Source organism: Heteronotia binoei, chromosome 16, assembly GCF_032191835.1.
Source record: "Heteronotia binoei isolate CCM8104 ecotype False Entrance Well chromosome 16, APGP_CSIRO_Hbin_v1, whole genome shotgun sequence".
In the NCBI taxonomy this organism is placed as follows: Eukaryota; Metazoa; Chordata; class Lepidosauria; order Squamata; family Gekkonidae; genus Heteronotia; species Heteronotia binoei.
Genome location: NC_083238.1, coordinates 59,506,356 through 59,524,884, shown reverse-complemented (window position 1 = coordinate 59,524,884; position 18,529 = coordinate 59,506,356). Strand labels below are relative to the sequence as shown.

The 18,529-nt window shown below is 50.1% G+C and overlaps 1 protein-coding gene across 1 annotated transcript in view; it reads right to left on the bottom strand.

Moving 5' to 3' along the window:
* CCDC150 (coiled-coil domain containing 150) overlaps positions 1 to 18,529 on the bottom strand; it is a 65,911-nt gene that overhangs the window by 12,043 nt on the left and 35,339 nt on the right. Inside the window, exons 16-20 of the mRNA XM_060257066.1 lie at positions 16,868 to 16,930; positions 12,989 to 13,117; positions 11,581 to 11,750; positions 8,846 to 8,936; positions 6,836 to 7,005 (exon numbers count right to left, since the gene is read on the bottom strand). Of these exons, the coding sequence (XP_060113049.1) occupies positions 6,836 to 7,005; positions 8,846 to 8,936; positions 11,581 to 11,750; positions 12,989 to 13,117; positions 16,868 to 16,930 (623 nt within the window). The remainder of the gene's footprint in view (positions 1 to 6,835; positions 7,006 to 8,845; positions 8,937 to 11,580; positions 11,751 to 12,988; positions 13,118 to 16,867; positions 16,931 to 18,529) is intronic.

The window sequence follows — 18,529 nt, the reverse complement described above, 5'->3', positions numbered from 1 at the left end:
GTTGAGTGTGCAGTGATCCCTGGTGGTACTTGAAGGTTTAACGCCTTATACGCCTCCGATATACACTGCTTGATGGCGTAGCTAATTGCTGATTTGGACATCTTCTGTCCCAGTCTAGGAGCCGCTATATTAATGAACATGAAGTCTAATTTTCGGATAGATTCAGTTTTGTAAGATAGACCTTAATTGCTCTTCGCACGTCTAAGGTATGCCATGTGCGCTCCTTGGGATGCTTGGGATCCGGACAGAAGGATGGTAAGTTGATCTCTTGACTCTGATGGAATCTAGAAGAGACCTTCGGTTGGAAGGTAGGGTCCGGATAGAGGACCACCTTGTCCTTGTGGAACACACACACAGTTCCCTCTTAACCGATAAGGCCCCGATCTCTGAAACTCTTCTGGCCGATGTTATTGCCACCAGAAAGATGGTCTTCATACGCATGAACTTTAGGAATACAGAACTTAAGGGCTCGAAAGGAGGACCTGTTAGGGCCGAGAGTACCAGGTTCAATCTCCAGGTAGGAAACCGATGTACTTGTGGTGGAGAACTCATGGAGGCTCCTCTAAGGAAGCGTCGAATATGGGGGTGAGATGAGAGGTCCACGCCGTCCACCTGCTGGAGAACTGAGGATAAGGCTGCCACCTGACGTTTGAGGGTAGCTGGCTTCAATCCAGAATGGAGACCGTCCTGAAGGAACTGTAGGATCTTGGGGACAGAAGGATGCAACGGGTCCACGGCTTTTCTCCGACACCATCTGTGGAAGGCTTTCCAGGACATGTCGTAGATCCGCGTTGTGGAGCTTTTTCTGGATGCTAGGATGGTGATCGTCACGTCACTTGCATAACCAAGATCTAGGAGAGAGCGCCGTTCAACCTCCAAGCGGTCAACCTCAGCCAGTCTGTATGAGGATGCCACACCGGGCCCTGTAACAGCATGTCTGGACAGATTGGTAAGTGAAGCGGCTCCGCTACTGACATCTGTTGGATTGATGAGAACCAGTGACGTCGCGGCCACCAGGAAGCAACCAGAATGACGTTGGCCCTTAGCAGCCTGATCCTTCTGAGCAACCTCGGAATGATCGGGATTGGGGGAAAGGCGTATAGAAAGCCTTGCGGCCAGGGAGAAGTTAATGCGTCCGTGGCCTCCGCTTGGTAGTGGTAGTACCTCGTGTAGAATTGAGGAAGCTGGTGGTTCTGAGAAGACGCAAAGAGGTCCAACACCGGCGGGCCGAAGCGTTAAGAAAAGCTTCTTGTTGGGAGACCACTCTCCCGATTGAATGCTCTCCCGGCTGAGCCAGTCCGCCTTGATATTGCAAGTCCCCTTGATATGCTCCGCCCTTATGGACTTTAGATGTCTCTCCGCCCATTCGAACAGTTTCACGGCCTCCTTGCGAAGGGAAGTCGACCTGGACCCCCCTTGATTGTTTAAATAGGCCTTGGCAGCGATATTGTCCGTTCGCACGGAGTTCCAGAAGGTTGATGGGAAGACTCGCCTCCTCGGGTGTCCACTGGCCCTGGGTAGGTATCTCGTTGAGGGTCGCCCCCCAACCTGAAAGTCTGGCGTCCGAAAGGAGCTGTATTTCCTTCTCTACGAGGAACGTTCTCCCCTGACGCAGGTTGTGGTCCTTTGTCCACCACAGGAGACTCTCCTTGACCTTCTTGGGAACAGACAACGACATAGGGCGCTTCTCCATGATCTGGATCTGATAAGGGCGCAAAAACATCTGAAGTTGTCTGGTGTGAAAAGCGACCCCATTGAAGCGCCTCCAGATTTGAGACTAGAAGACCCATAAGTCGTGCCAGGGTCTGGAGAGATGACAATGGTTCCCGCACTAACTGGAGCACCAATGCCTTGGTCCTCAGTATCTTGTCTTCTGGGAGGAAAACAGAATTCATCCTTGTGTCGATGACCATACCCAGATGTTGTAGCCTCTGGGACGGTTGTAAATGACTCTTGGGAATGTTGATTATGAACCCGTGTTGTTGAAGACAGGATATGGTGTGTATAACGTCCTGCTCCGCACTCTCCCTCGACGAGGATCTTATCAGCAGGTCGTCGAGGAAGGGGTGCACATGTATCCCTCTCTGTCTGAGGATTGCAATCAGGTTCACCAACACCTTGGTGAACACCCGTGGTGCCGTCGCCAGGCCGAAGGGTAAGGCTCTGAATTGGTAGTGAGTCCCATTTACGCAAAAAACGAAGAAACTTGCGATGTGCTGGGAGGATTGGAATGTGCAGATATGCCTCTGTTAGGCCCAGAGAAGACATGTAGTCCTGATGGTGCAGGGACTCCGTTATAGATTTGATGGACTCCATCCTGAAGTGACGGAGGTTGATATGTCTGTTTAAAAAATTTCAGGTCTAGAATCGCTCTCCAGCCCCCGTTTTTCTTGGGCACCGTGAAGAAGATGGAATAGACGCCTTGACCTCTCTGCAATGGAGGAACAGGTTCTATCGTTGCAATTTGCAGCAAATGTTGAATTGCTTTGAGGGTGATGCTTTTTTGTTCTGGGTTTGAGCGAAGAGGAGACACCAAGTAACGAACAGGAGGTGCCCTTTGAATTCTATGGGGTAACCCCATGAAACAATTTCCAACGTCCAAGCATCGACCCTTGAGGCCGCCCACGCCTGCTGGAAGTGTAGTAGACGGCCCCCCACTGGAATAGAATTCCAGTCATGCTTTGTTGGGCTTGGGGCCCTTCTCAAATTTGTCGGACCTATCGGGCTGATTCCTCTGGAATCGTGAATTGGAGAAGCCCTTTTGGAAACTCTGTTTGGACTGTCCCCAGGTTGTTCTTCTGAAGTCCTGTTTTGGTTTGGAGAAGCTGGAGGAGGCACGAAAGGAACCAGACCCGAAGCTTCTCTTATCGGAGCGGCGCAGATACTTGGGCATGGCCTTTTTCTTATCCCGTGTTTCCACCAGGATCTTATCCAGGGTGTTTCCAAATAGCTTTTCTCCCTGGAATGGGTATGCTGACACGATGGACTTTGAGTGCACGTCTGCCGGCCAAGCCCGGAGCCATAACCCCCGCCTTGCTACAGTGCTTGATGCCATTGCTCTAGCGGAGAAAGTGAGGGCATCCAATGAGGCATCCGCTGAAAATTCGGAGGCCCTAAGGAGTCTGCTGGTACCTTCCAGGACCCGTTTATCCACGTCCGGCAGTAGCTGAGTAAGCCGTCTTATCCAGACGATCGCTGCTCTGGAAACTATAGAGGTGGCCGCAGCTGCCTTGATGGCCAGAGCCGTAGCTTCGTGGCTCCTCTTCAAGGCCAAGTCTATCTTTTTGTCCCAGTTGTCTCGCACCTAGCCATGGCCATCCTCAGCTAACAGACTGTAAGGCTGTTAGGCTAACAGACTGTAAGGCTGCGATTGGTGCATCCACCAATGGTACTTGCAGCATATCGTTAGCAAAGGCAGGTAATTCATAGAGCTTCTTGATAGAATTGGGTACCTGTCTGTTGGTACTAGGTTTGGCCCACTCAGATTTCAACTGACGCTCAAAGAACTCAGGGAAGGGAAAAACCTTTTCAGAGGATCTGAATCTGGGGAAAAACTCCGTATTTCCCTTGGGTTTGTTTCTGGGGTTGGCTAGTGGGTGGGGAGACTCCTGCTCCTCGGGTGATGCTTGTAAGTCTAGAGCAGACAGCACCTTGGCTAAAAGAGGTTGGAACTCTTCTGCCTTGAAAAAACCGTGATGAGGGTTCCGGAACTGCAACGTCCTCTATCTCCTCATCAGATAAGAATTCGCCCTCCTCCCGATCTCCCCCATAGGAATCATGAGAGTGGGTCTCAGAAATGGATCTTTCGCTCTCCATCTGGTCACAGAGCAGAGGTTTCTTTGAAGCCCTATGGTGGCTGGAGCTACCTCTGGACCTCTTTGGAGAAGGTGATCTGGAGGGGGAACTGGACCTGGGGGACCTGGGTCTCCTATGGCCAGATGCCCTGACTGCTGCCCCCACCGTCTGCTTTATTGATTCAAGAAACTCAGTAAAAAAGGAGGGCCCCATAAAGGGTACGTTACCCAAGCCCGACTGGGGCTGGCAGGTCTGCGTGGCTTCCAGCGCAGGTTGGATCACATCTGCAACTGAGTCTCCCGCCAGGAGGTTGGCATCGGGACGTTCCTGCGTCTGGAAGCTGCATGGCTGAGGTCTGTCCCCGTTTCGCGCCTTTTTGCGCTCCCCAAGATGGCCGCTGCCAGTGGGGAAGAGCCCTGACGAGGAAGCCTCCTCCGTGGCTGGGGAAGACCAGCGCCGCCTGCGTTCGCCTTTGGGTTTTCTCGCCCCTACAGGGCACGTTGCCGGTAGCCGAGGCAAGCTTAGAAGTCATGCCGGCTCCGGAGGCGGGCCTCTCGGTTCCGCGCCAGGCGTCAGGAACCAGGTCGTCGTCCATGAACGCGTCTCTTGACCGACGCGTCATTTTCCCTCTCCTCTGCGGCTTGAATGCTGTGCGCTCGGCCGCGGCTTGAGTTTAAACAGCCGCGCCGCTTCTGAAGCGCTGAAGAAAGTGGGGGGGGAAAGGAGGCAGAGAAGCTGAGAGGGACTGAAGGACGGATTGAGAAGGCAGAAAAAGATCTGAGGTAGAATATCAGGAGATGAACAACAAGGTAGAAACTGAGGGGAAAGAAAAAGTATCTTCTTTTTTTTTTTTTTTTTTTTTAAGAGATAGGCAAGTAATGAGAAAGGGTAGGAACCTAGCCTAAACGCTGCTACTCCCTGTCGAGGCAGGAAATAAACTGGAAGGAGGGTGGTTCCCACATCCACAGGAAGGGGAAGTTTTTTAAGATTCCTGCCTCCCTGATTGGACGGTGGGAAACACCCAAGATGTCCTCCGCCTCTTAGGGAGAATTTTTGCTCACAAGACTCTGCAGATTAGAAGGAACATTGTTCATGACAGCGCTTAATTAGTTCTTCTGCCCGCCAGCAGTTTCAAATTATTGGTTTTAACTAGTGTTTTTAATGCATTTTAATAACTAGTGTTTTTAATGTATTTTAATAACTAGTGTTTTAATGCATTTTAATAACTAGTGTTTTAATGCATTTTAATAACTAGTGTTTTAATGCATTTTAATAACTAGTGTTTTAATGCATTTTAATAACTAGTGTTTTAATGCATTTTAATAACTAGTGTTTTAATGCATTTTAATACCTAGTGTTTTAATGCATTTTAATACCTAGTGTTTTAATGCATTTTAATACTTAGTGTTTTAATGCATTTTAATACCTAGTGTTTTAATGTATTTTAATACCTAGTGTTTTAATGCATTTTAATACCTAGTGTTTTAATGCATTTTAATAACTAGTGTTTTAATGCATTTTAATAACTAGTGTTTTTAATGCATTTTAATAACTAGTGTTTTAATGCATTTTAATAACTAGTGTTTTTAATGCATTTTAATAACTAGTGTTTTAATGTATTTTAATAACTAGTGTTTTTAATGTATTTTACTAACTAGTGTTTTAATGTACTTTAATAACTAGTGTTTTAATGTATCTTATTAACTAGTGTTTTTAATGTATTTTAGTGTATTCTGTTTTTATTTACATTGTAAGCCATCTTGAGTTCCAGTAAGCTGGAAAGGCGGCTAATCTTTTCAATAAATTACAAAACAGCTGCCCCCCCCCCCCAGCTGTCAGAGGCCACTGTGAGAGGAGAAAAGGACTAACTAAAATTCCCACCCCTGTTTGTAGATTGCAAGAGCCCCGTGGTGCAGAGCGTTAAAGCTGCAGTCCTGCAGTCCTAAGCTCTGCTCATGACCTGAGTTTGATCCGCAGCGGAAGCTGGGTTTTCAGGTAGCCGGCTCAAGGTTGGCTCAGCCTTCCATCCTTCTGAGGTCAGTAAAACGAGTACTCAGCTTGCTGGAGGGGAAAGTGTCGATGACTGGGGAAGGCAATGGCAAACCATTGCATAAGAAAAAGTTTCTGTGAAATGTCGTGATGCAACATCTCCCCAGAGTCAGAAATGACTGCTGCTTGCACAGGGGACTACCTTTACCTTTAAGAGCCCCGTGGCACAGAGTGTTAAAGCTGCAGTACTGCAGTCCTAAGCTCTGCTCACGCCCTGAATTCGATCCTTGGCGGAAGTTGGGTTTTCAGGTAGTCAGCTCGAGGTTGACTCAGCCTTCCATCCTTCCGAGGTCGGTAAAATGAGGACCCAGCTTGCTGGGGGGAAAGTGTAGATGACTGGGGAAGGCAATGGCAAACCATCCCCTAAAAAGTCTGCTGTGAAAACGTGAAAGCAACTTCACCCCAGAGTCGGAAATGACTGCTGCTTGTACAGGGGACCTTTTCTTTACCGGATGCCAGCCTCTAGGTGGGACCTGGGGGGGGGGGGCGGTGGGAGGAATCTTCTGGAATGACAGCTCATCTCCCAACTACAGAGATCATTTCCCCTGGAGAAAATGGCTGCTTGGGAGAGTGGACGTTATGGCACTGAGCCCCCCTGAGGTCCCTGCCTTTCCCAGGCTCCACCCCCAAATCTCCAGGACTTTCCCAACCTGGATCTGGCAACCCTGCCCCCCATCCCCACCACCGCCTCTGCCAGTGGCCAGGGGAAACCCGGCGACTCTTATCAGCTCCTGCAGAGAAAATGGCCGCTTGGGAGGGTGGGGCTTTATGGTGCTGTACTCCACTGTGCTCCGCAGGCTCCACCCCAAATCTCCAACCTGGTTCTGGCACCCCTACCCGTCCCATCCCCTGCGGGCGGCCAGGAGGGGGGAACCCGGTGACCCTCCATGTTACCCCCATGAAGGAGTCCTCCCTCTCCAAAATCCAGAAACACCAAACAGAAAGGGAAAGGGAAGGGGGCCCTGGGCCTAGAGGGCGCTGTTGCTCTGACCTGCACTTCACCAGTTTCTGGTACGCGGCTTCCTTGAGCTCCAGCTCTTCTTGCAGGTCGGCCACCTTGTTCTGCAGGAAGCTCTTGCTCTGCAGCGTCTGCTCCAGGTTTTCGGCCAGCTTCTTGTTGTCCCCTTTCGTCGCTTCCAGGACTTTGCGGAGCTGGTCCGTCTTTTCGGCGGAGAGGAAAAGCACGAGGAAGAGATGGTTTCAATGAAATGAAACATGGTACATTATTTAAGCTATCAAATAAGCCTCCACTCTCCCTATACGGCCCCTGGGTTTTGGCCACTGTGTGACGTAAGAGTGTCGGCCTGGATGGGCCACTGGCCTGATCCAACATGGCTTCACTTATGTTCTCATGTCTGGGGTAGTGATGCTCTGTGTTCTTGGTGCCTGGGGGACAACAGTGGGAGGGTTCTGGAGTTCTGACCCCACTTGTGGACCCCCTGATGGCCCCCGGGTATTTTGGCCACTGTGTGACACAGTGTTGGACTGGATGGGCCACTGGCCTGATCCAACATGGCTTCTCTTATGTTCTTATGTGACACAGAGTGTTGGACTGGATGGGCCATTGGCCTGATCCAACATGGCTTCTCTTATGTTTTTATGCCTGGGGCAGTTATGCCCTATATTCTTGGTGCTTGTGGGGGGCAACAGTGGGAGGGCTTCTAGTGTCCTGGCCTCACTGGTGGACCTCCTGATGGCCCCTGGGTCTTGGCCACTGTGCGACCCAGAGTGTTGGACTGGATGACCCATTGGCCTGATCCAACCTGGCTTCTCTTATGTCTAGGGCAGTGATGCTCTGTATTCTTGGGGCTTGGAGAGCAACAGTGGGAGGGCTTCTGGAGTTCTGGCCCCGCTGGTGAACGTCCTGATGGCCCCTGGGTTTTAGCCACCATGTGACACAGAGTGTTGGGCTGGATGGGCCACTGGCCTGACCCAACATGGCTACCAAAAAAGAAAATAAAAACTGGTAACATAATCCACTAGCTGATACTTCCCAAGCCGATCTTGACCACAGACTAACAAAAGCTATGATGGGAGTCTTTGCATCGAAGAGATTGTGAATTCTCTTGTCCTGGCTATGTCAGGACCCAGGCTAGCCCAGTCTGGTCAGATCTCGGAAGCTAAGTGGGGCAGCATTGGCTAGTGTCTGGATGGGAGATCTCCAAGGAATACCAGGTAGGCAACGGCCAACATTAGGAAGAGCTTCCTGACCATTAGAGCGGGGCCTCAGTGGAAGAGGCTTCCTCGGGAGGTGGTGGGCTCTCCTTCCTTGGAGGTTTTTAAGCAGAGGCTAGATGGCCATCTGACAGCGATGAAGATTCTGTGAATTTAGGGGGAGGTGTTTGTGAGTTTAGAGTGGTTCCTCAGTGGAACAGGCTTCCTCCTTGGGAGGTGGTGGGCTCTCCTTCCTTGGAGGTTTTTAAGCAGAGGCTGGATGGCCATCTGACAGTGATGAAGATCCTGTGAATTTAAGGGGAGGTGTTTGTGAGTTTAGAGTGGTTCCTCAGTGGAACAGGCTTCCTCGGGAGGTGGTGGGCTCTCCTTCCTTGGAGGTTTTTAGACAGAGGCTAGATGGCCATCTGACAGCAATGAGGATCCTGTGAATTTAGGGGAAGGTGTTTGTGAGTTTCCTGCATTGTGCAGGGGGTTGGACTAGATGACCCTGGAGGTCCCTTCCCACTCTATGATTCTATGATCTTTTACCCCCAAAACCTTACAGGATCACTGTAAATCCACTGCGACTGGAGGGTACTTAATTATGCCGTTATCTGGATGGTCCAAGCTAGCTCCAAGTCATCAGATTTCGGAAACCAAGCAGGGTTAATATCTGGATACTAGGGAATCCGTGGGCTCTACGCACAGGCGGGCAATAGCAAACCACTCCTCTTGCCTGGAAAACCCTACAAGCTTGCCGGAAGCCAGCTGTGACTTGATGGCTGTTCATGCCCAAGACAGACGAGGCTACCAGCCTAACCACAGGAAAGTGATTTTTTTTTATTACCTTTGCACCCGGCGGAGATTCCACGGCCATCTGGCTGTGGCACTGTTCCAGCTCTGCCTCCAGCTTCTGAATCCTTTGCTGGCTCTGGGTCCTGCACGTGGAAGCCCAGACAGGGCAAGGGAAAAGAGCGTGAGGAAAGTGTCTGCCTGCCACCCCATCTGGTGTAGGGGTTAAGAGCATGGACTCTTATCTAGAAGAACCGGGTTTGATTCCCCACTCTTCCGGGTGCAACTCACAATACAACAACTCGTGGGCATTCAATGAAATTTCTGAGCAGTCAGGTTAAAACGGATAAAAGGAAGTCCTTCTTCACCCAAAGGGTGATTAACGTGTGGAATTCACTGACACAGGAGGTGGAGGCGGCTACAAGCATAGCCAGCTTCAAGAGGGGATTGGATAAAAATATGGAGCAGAGGTCCATCAGTGGCTATTAGCCACAGTATATTACTGGAAATGTCTGGGGCAGTGATGCTCTGTATTCTTGGGAGGGGGGGGGCAAAGTGGAAGGGGCTTCTAGCCCCGCTTGTGAACCTCCTGATGGCACTTGGGGGGTTTTTTGGCCACTGTGTGACAGTGTTGGACTGGATGGGCCACTGGCCTGATCCAACATGGCTTCTCTTATGTTCTTATGTGACACAGAGTGTTGGACTGGATGGGCCACTGGCCTGATCCAACATGGCTTCTCTTATGTTCTTATGTGACACAGAGGGTTGGACTGGATGGGCCACTGGCCTGATCCAACATGGCTTCTTTTATGTTCTTATGTGACACAGAGTGTTGGACTGGATGGGCCACTGGCCTGATCCAACATGGCTTCTCTTATGTTCTTATGTGACACAGAGTGTTGGACTGGATGGGCCACTGGCCTGATCTAACATGGCTTCTCTTATGTTCTTATGTGATACAGAGTGTTGGACTGGATGGGCCACTGGCCTGATCCAACATGGCTTCTTTTATGTTCTTATGTGACACAGAGTGTTGGACTGGATGGGCCACTGGCCTAATCCAACATGGCTTCTCTTATGTGACACAGAGTGTTGGAATGGATGGGCCATTGGCCTGATCCAGCAGGGCTTCTCTTATGTTCTTATGTGACACAGAGTGTTGGACTGGATGGGCCATTGGCCTGATCCCACAGGGCTTCTCTTATGTTCTTATGTGACACGGAGTGTTGGACTGGATGGCCCATTGGCCTGATCCAACATGGCTTCTCTTATGTTCTTATGTGACACAGAGTGTTGGACTGGATGGGCCATTGGCCTGATCCCACAGGGCTTCTCTTATGTTCTTATGTGACACAGAGTGTTGGACTGGATGGCCCATTGGCCTGATCCAACATGCCTTCTCTTATGTTCTTATGTGACACAGAGTGTTGGACTGGAGGGGCCACTGGCCTGATCCAACATGGCTTCTCTTATGTTCTTATGTGACACAGAGTGTTGGACTGGATGGGCCACTGGCCTGATCCAACATGGCTTCTTTTATGTTCTTATGTGATACAGAGTGTTGGACTGGATGGGCCACTGGCCTAATCCAACATGGCTTCTCTTATGTGACACAGAGTGTTGAACTGGATGGGCCATTGGCCGGATCCCACAGGGCTTCTCTTATGTTCTTATGTGACACGGAGTGTTGGACTGGATGGCCCATTGGCCTGATCCAACATGGCTTCTCTTATGTTCTTATGCGACAGAGTGTTGGACTGGCTGGGCCATTGGCCTGATCCAACAGGGCTTCTCTTATGTTCTTATGTGACACAGAGTGTTGGACTGGATGGGCCACTGGCCTGATCCAACAGGGCTTCTCTTATGTTCTTATGAGAGGTAGGAAAAGAGCTGTCAATCATGGCCACTCTTCCCTCTCTGCCGTTCTTCAAACGGCTCTGCAGTTTTGCAAAATCACCATTTTGTTCTAGTCCGTCACGTCTGCATTCCATAGTTTATTCTTCCAGGCCTCTAAAGTTCCAGTGTGATCATTTCATGACTGCTCAAATTGACGCTTCAGAATTAATTAATGCACTTTATTTGGAATTGTATGATAAGCATTACTCTGATGGAGATCTACTTGAAATGGGAACAGAGCTGGCCACCTGTCTGGAATTTTGAAATGTGAATCGAATTGTCACGGCCTTAGGGGGTTCTCTCTCACTGGGAAGAAAATGTGTGAATTTGCAACAGTTGGTTTGTCACACTGGACCCTTTTTTAGTTGGAGATGCGGGGGATTGAACCTGGGACCTTCTGCTTTCCAAGCAAGATGCTCTACCACTGAGCCACTGTCCCTCCCTAAAGACAGTCTTGTCTACTCAGACTGGCAGTGGCTCTCCAGGGTCTCAAGCTGAGGTTTTTCATACCTACTTGCCTGGACCCTTTTTAGTTGGAGATGCCGGGGATTGAACCTGGGACCTTCTGCTTACCAAGCAGATGCTCTGCCACTGAGCCACCGTCCCTCTCTTTCTAATTAATTTACCCCCGAATCAATGATCACTTCCCATATATGGAACAGAAATTCGGCAAACATATTCCATTTTCCCGTCTTCTCACATCCTTCGCTAACTCCCCAGGTAACACAGGTAACTTAGTAATTACTGATTCAGCCCCTGAACTGAATTCAGGTAGTAATTACCTACTAAAGATCTCTTTCAGCTTTAACGTAAGTTGCCCATTCGCAGCACAACTCAGTTCCACTGAATACCCAAAGCCCCACCCGCACAGGGGAGAGATGCAGGGCCAGTTACCTCTCCCTCCGCAGGCCGCTGATCTCCGAATCCTTGCGCCCCAGCTCCGTGTGCGCCTTCTCCATAGCCTTCTCCATCTTCTTGTGAGACGCCACCACGTTCTCCAGCAAGGTGGTCACTCTGTGATTGTCCCCGTTGGCTTCTTCCAGCTTGCGCCGCAGAGCTGTCAGCTGATGTTTCGAGGAAGCAAAGGAGAGATGCGGTGAAGTCCATTTTTGGTCAGTCTCTGATTGGTCAAAGACACTTGGCCTGCAGCTCACTGACAGAGCAAATGTTTCAAGTGAGATTTAAAGCAGGGACGTCAAGCATGCTGTTTGGGGGCCAAATCAGGCCCCTGGAGGGCTCCTATTAGGCCCCCGAGCAACTGGCTGTCATCTGCTTCCTTTCCCTTCTCTCTTGCTTCCTTCTGCATCGCAGCTTGCTTTGCCAGGCTCACTCAATCGCACAGGAGCTACAGAGCAAAACCTTTGTTTTCTCCATTGGCTGAGGCTCCTCCCTCCGGGAGGAATAGCTTGCTCTGCCAAGCTCTCTCAATTACACAGTGGAGCCACTGAGCCAAGTCTCTCTTCCTTCTATTGGCTGAGGCTCCCCCCAACCAGTCCCCTGGGGAAGGAAGGAAAGAGCCGGAGCTTCCTTGGCCCAGTTCTCTGGACCCCATGGAAGGGATACAAAGAAAGCACCTTTAAGACCAATAAGTGCTAACCTTTTAAGCATGTTCTGAGTTTTTTAAAAATATACTTTTGCATTTGTCTGCGTTCTTTATAAAATTTGTATCTCTGCTGCCTAGTCTTAAATAGGTACACACATGGCCCGGCCCGACATGGCCTGGCCCAAACTTACCGGGCCCAACAAGATCTCATTTCTGTCAGATCTGGCCCTCGTAGCAAATGAGTTCAACACCCTTGATTTAAAGGGTCTTTAGGCCCTTTGCTCTGCATAGCACTATGTGGAGGAGACGTAGGTTTGCAGACTCTGAGGCTCATAAAGAAGGCTCGCAATATGTATGTTTTTGCATGTTGCCTTATTGATGGATATGGAGTAACAGCCCACCTACTGTATTGTATCTACTGTGTTGTATTTACAGTGCGTGAGTGTGTCTGCACCTGGAAGTCATGGCGACCTCTGGTGACTGACCCCTACTGGGGACATGGAAGATATTCGGGGAGGTGGCTGAATAGAGCCCACCCCTAACCTCCTGACTGCTGGTATTTCAAGGAGGTCTCCCATCCCAGGACTTGCAAGAGTTGACCCTGCTTCGCTTCCAGGATCGGACGAGATGGGGCTTGCCTGGCAGCCCAGTCAGGGAACTTTCAAGTCTATGAACTCCTACGGATCAGGGGTGCCGGTGACGCCGATCAAAAGCAACTCTGGCAGGAGATTCGCTTTGCCGCAACGCGACGCTCGTTACCTTCCGTTTCCCTCTTTCTTCGCTGGCACTCATCAGCTTCTTGATCTCCTGGTTCTCCCTCAAGGCCTCGTCACGGGATTTGATGGTCAGCAAATATTCCTCCTCTCGGCAGTCGAGGGCAGACTGTGTCTTTTGCAAAAGGGGGGAGAGAGAGATTATTGTTGCTAGGCATGGAAAAGTGGTCTGTAGTGTAGAATGGAAACAGATGCAAACCGGGGTGGCCAAACCTGTTCAATGTAAGAGCCACAACTACCACAACTGTCAAAACCCAACTGCCCCTTTAGAACTCTGTGGGCCTGTTCCAACCAATGGGAGCGCTAGGAAAAGAGCTGTCAATCATAGCCACTCTTCCTTCTCTGCCGCTCTTCAAACGATTCTGCAGTTTTGCAAAATCACCTTTTTGTTCTAGTCTGTCACACCTTCCTAAGTACCTCAGAAGAGCCCTGCTAGATCAGGCCAGTGAGGGTCCATCTAGTCCAGCCTCCTGTCTCACACAATGGCCAACTACTTCCTCTGGAGGGCCAACAAGAGGACAGAGAGGCCGAGGCCTTCCTCTGAGAAGAACATCAGAAGAGCCCTGCTGGGTCAGGCCACTGAGGGTCCATCTAGTCCAGCCTCCTGTCTCACACAATGGCCAACTACTTCCTCTGGAGGGCCAACAAGAGGACAGAGAGGCCGAGGCCTTCCTCTGAGAAGAACATCAGAAGAGCCCTGCTGGGTCAGGCCACTGAGGGTCCATCTAGTCCAGCCTCCTGTCTCACATAGCGGCCAGCCAGTCCTCTAGAGGCTCAACAACAGGGCGCAGAGGCCAAGGCCTTCCTCTGAGAAGAACATCAGAAGAGCCGTGCTGGGTCAGGCCACTGAGGGTCCATCTAGTCCAGCCCCCTGTCTCACATAGCGGCCAGCCAGTCCTCTAGAGGCTCAACAACAGGGCACAGAGGCCAAGGCCTTCCTCTGAGAAGAACATCAGAAGAGCCGTGCTGGGTCAGGCCACTGAGGGTCCATCTAGTCCAGCCTCCTGTCTCACATAGCGGCCAGCCAGTCCTCTAGAGGCTCAACAACAGGGCGCAGAGGCCAAGGCCTTCCTCTGAGAAGAACATCAGAAGAGCCGTGCTGGGTCAGACCAGGGAGGGTCCATCTAGTCCAGCCTCCTGTCTCACACAGTGGCCGACCAGTTCCTCTGGAGAGCCAACCACAGGGCAGAGAGCCCGAGGCCTTTCTCTGAGAAGAACATCAGAAGAGCCCTGCTGGATCAGACCAGGGAGGCTCCATCTAGTCCAGCTTCCTGTCTCACACAGTGGCCGACCAGTTCCTCTGGAGGGCCAACAACAGAGAATAGAGGCTGAGGCCTTCTGAAGAGGACAAAAGAGCCCTTACTTTCAACAAGACTCTGTGACAGACAAGAAACCCACAACTGGCAGTGGTAATCTGGCCTCTTTGCACAGTGGTATTAATATAGATCACGTTTGGAGTCTCCCAGGGGTCGTTTTGTAGAAAAATAGGTGGTGGAGCTCATTAGCATAACATTAGCATATGCCACCTCCCCCCCAAAAAAAGCAACCCGATGCAAGAAAGGAGAGCCCCAGGCAAGCGAGGCCTGCTTGGGCTGGGTAGAGATCCAACCATCCCAAGCAGATTTCGCTCACCTGGGGCTCTCCTGAGCCACCCCGCCCTGTCAAAAGGCCAGCAAGCCACCTGCCACCCATAAACACATCAGAAGTGGAGAAAGAGTGGTGTGGCTTTCTCCAGGGGTTAATGAGGGCTGCAGGAGGTGTGGCAAAGCCCCTGGTGGCTGGCTGGCTGCCCGCTCTCCTAATCCAGGGATTGTTATGCAGCTGCACCTGCTAGTCAATGGACAAGGTAGGTGGGGAGGAAGAGGGGGAACCCTCAGAAAGGTTCAGGAGCTGCGCTCCTGTGAGCTCCTGCTGAATCTGAGGCCTGGAGTCTCCCCAACATCCTCTGCCAGTGAGCACGGCAGCTGAATTTGTTTTCCTGCACCAAAAATTGAAGTCTGGAGTTCCTGGTAATCCCACCCCCTTTTCCCTTCTGGTTTCCGCTGTTTTCCTGAGGTCTGGATGCACTGCCGGTATTGCCCGTACACTTGCCCGAAAGTCTAGTTTCTCCACTCACAGTCTGGAGATCGGTCCCCTCGCTGTCTATCTCCCACTCCGACATCGATAGTTTGAGGTCGGACGTTTCCCCCTCACTATCCAGCGTTTCTTTCATGACGGTGTGAACGTTCTTGAAGTGGGTCCTCGAAGGGGCCTTACAGCTGTCGCCGCACGGAGAAGCCGATTCCCTCGTGGGCAGCTCCAGCGAGAAACGAACTCGGCGGGGGCAGGGAGACAGAGGGGGCCCTTGGGCCTCAAGGTCGGGATCCTCCTTGGTGTCCCAGGCGACGCATGATCCAAAATGGCCGCCGGGATTCTGCCGGAAGTGCCTGTTGAAAGGCTTCCTTTCCCTGTGTGACATTTTTTTTTTTTTACCACCGAAGAAAAGAACGGCCCGGAGAAAATGTGGTCAGGTTAAAACGAACGGCCCGAACGTCCGTTAACTGAAGAAATGTTGAGGCCTCCATTTGCGAACGTCGCCTCTCGTCTCCGCTTCTGCGTGGGGCCTTATAAAGTTGTCATGCCACCGAGGGAGTCTGAGGAAGCCATTTTAAATCTGATTTTTTTTACCCCCCCCCTCTCTTTAGGTGGCTGTTCAACCAGTTACAGCTGCTCTTATTCAAAGGCTTTTGTTCTTGATGACATCATAGAATCCCGAGACCTCAGGGTGCCCTTTATGATGTCATGAGAGACCCTCCCCTTAGCTTACAGAGTCGCCTGAATGAAGAAGGGGGAAATGGCTCACCAACACTGTTTCTGAAATCCAAACACTGGTACCCCCAGGTAAGAAGGCTGGAATGCCACTCCTGACTCTACTGTTTAGCCTTCTCCCTGACTTTCGTTAGCAAGATTCATTGCTATGGGTTTTTTGGCCACTGTGTGACGCAGAGTATTGGAGTAGATGGGCCACTGGTCTGATCCAACATGGCTTCTCTTATGTTCTTATGTGACACAGAGTGTTGGACTGGATGGGCCATTGGCCTGATCCAACATGGCTTCTTTTATGTTCTTATGACACAGAGTGTTGGACTGGAGGGGCCATTGGCCTGATCCAACATAGCTTCTCTTATGTTCTTATGTGACACAGAGTGTTGGACTGAATGGGCCATTGGCCTGATCCAACATAGCTCCTCTTATGTTCTTATGTGACACAGAGTGTTGGACTCGAAGGGCCACTGGCCTGATCCAACATGGCTTCTCTTATGTTCTTATGACACAGAGTGTTGGACTGCAGGGGCCACTGGCCTGACCCAACATAGCTTCTCTTATGTTCTTAGGGGTGTCAAATATGCAACCCATGGGCTGAATCAGGCCCCTGAAGGGCTCCTATCAGGTGCGTGAGCAAGTCTGCTTCCTTCTTGCTCTCTCTCTCTCTCTCTCTCTTGCTTCCTTCAGTTAGCAGAGACTTAGTTAAATAAAATACTGCAAGAGTGCTAATCTTTTATGCATGTTTTAAAGTTCGGGGGGTTTTTTAATCTTTGTGTTTTTCTGTGTCCTTTATAAAGTTTATGTCTCTGCTACCTGTCCTTACACACATGGCCCGGCCCTACAAGGTCTCATTTATGTCTCATTTACAAGGTCTCATTTATGTCGGATCCGGCCATCATAACAAATGAGTTTGACACCCTTGATCTACGCTGTCACCACTGGCTGCACAGTCCCGTGGTCCCAGGCTCACCAATGCCCTTCTTCCACGCCCACTTCACCACGTACACCGACAAAAACTCACGAGATGAACAGAAAGGGGCAATTGGGGTCCTCTGAGTACCTGTTTAAGCTGCGCTTGCATCTTCTGCGTGCTCACCTTGAGGGAGCCAAGTTCTGCATTCACCTGAAATTCCCAAGGGTAGACATTTAAAGCCAGGCTGAAGAGTTCTGGAATCCTGGAGTGAGGAGGAAGGGAGTTAAGTAAAATTTATTTGTGGCTTTCACAAGTAATTTCTTCCCAGAACTTTTTGTGTTATGTGTGATTGGTGGTGGTGAAGCAAAGATGATGATATTGGATTTATACCCTGCTCTTCACTCTGAATCTCAGAGTGGCTCACTATCTTCCTCCCCAACAACAAACACCCTGTGAGGTAGGCGGGGCTGAAAGAGCTCTCACAGAAGCTGTCCTTTCAAGGACAACTCTTGCAAGAGCTATGGATGACTCAAGGTCACATCAGCACGTGCATGGAGAGGAGTGGAGAATCAAACCCGGTTCTCCAGATAAGAGTCCGTGCACTTAACCACTACACCAAACTGGCTCTCTCTTTGGTGGTGGAAAGCACCACCAAATCGCAGCCGACTTCTGGTGACCTGTAGAGTTTTCAAGCCAAGAGATGTTCGGAGGTGGGTTGACTTGCCGTGGACTTCCTTGGTAGTCCACTATGGCCCTCGTGAGGCAAAGCACCCCTGATTCCCCTCAAGAGTTAATGTGAATGGTAACGGGCTTTTTCCATCTTGTAGGTGTGGCTCATTGGTCTCTCAGTCTATACAGCCCTTATCACCTTCAGGGCCAAAACTGGAAATGTGGCAATTAGCTTCTCGTGAGAACCTGCAGCCCACAGGATGGGAGGGAGGAGGTCAGGAGTGATGGGGTAACTTTGTAGAGGGTGATGACTGGGTGTCGTCATCACCTGATGCTACTTGGCAAAAAACCCAGCAACCTATAATTGTGCTTGGAGCTTGGAGGAATGAGGCAAGCTCAAATTCTGATGGACTGAAGGCCGGGACTACGATATGCTCATATTGCATCAGACAGCAACGTAGAAAATGCATACGCTATGGCCTTTGACTCTTGGACTTCAGGTTTGTGTTCTGTAATGCAGGTCTTGGAAACGTGTTAGATGGTGAAGCTACGGTTCTTGGGGTTTCACTGCTGTGTGATTTTAGAGCTTTGTGTTGCCTGCGGATTAAACCTTGTGGTTTGATAAAAAATTAAATACAGCCAGGTAGAACAGGATTCTGGACGTTTATTTTAAAAAGCAGAATTCAGAAACAGGGGTTTTTGTAATATTTGGCTTTTAAATTGTAATGTGTTGATTTTACTGTCTATTTAACAGTCAGAAGACACCCTGAGCCCCGCTCAAAGGGAAAGGAGCAGGAGAGAAGCTGAACTGAAAAATAAATAAATAAATTTGCAAAATACCTAGGAAAGTTAACAAAACATTTCTGACGAGGGCCCGGATTGCCTGGCCAAGATTTCCACTGCTCGGGTTTAGAATCATAGAATGAGAAGGGTCCCCCAGGGATTAGACGAGAACAAACAGAACTGGAAAGAGTCCTGTTAGGTGACAATGAAAAATTGATATCAAAAGTATATAAGTTATTATTGAAATGGTCTACAGAAGAAGAAGTAGTAAAGTCTCAAATGGTCAAATGGGCAATTAATGTGAATAGAGAAATACAAATGGAAACATGGGAGCACCTCTGGAAGAACTCAATGAAG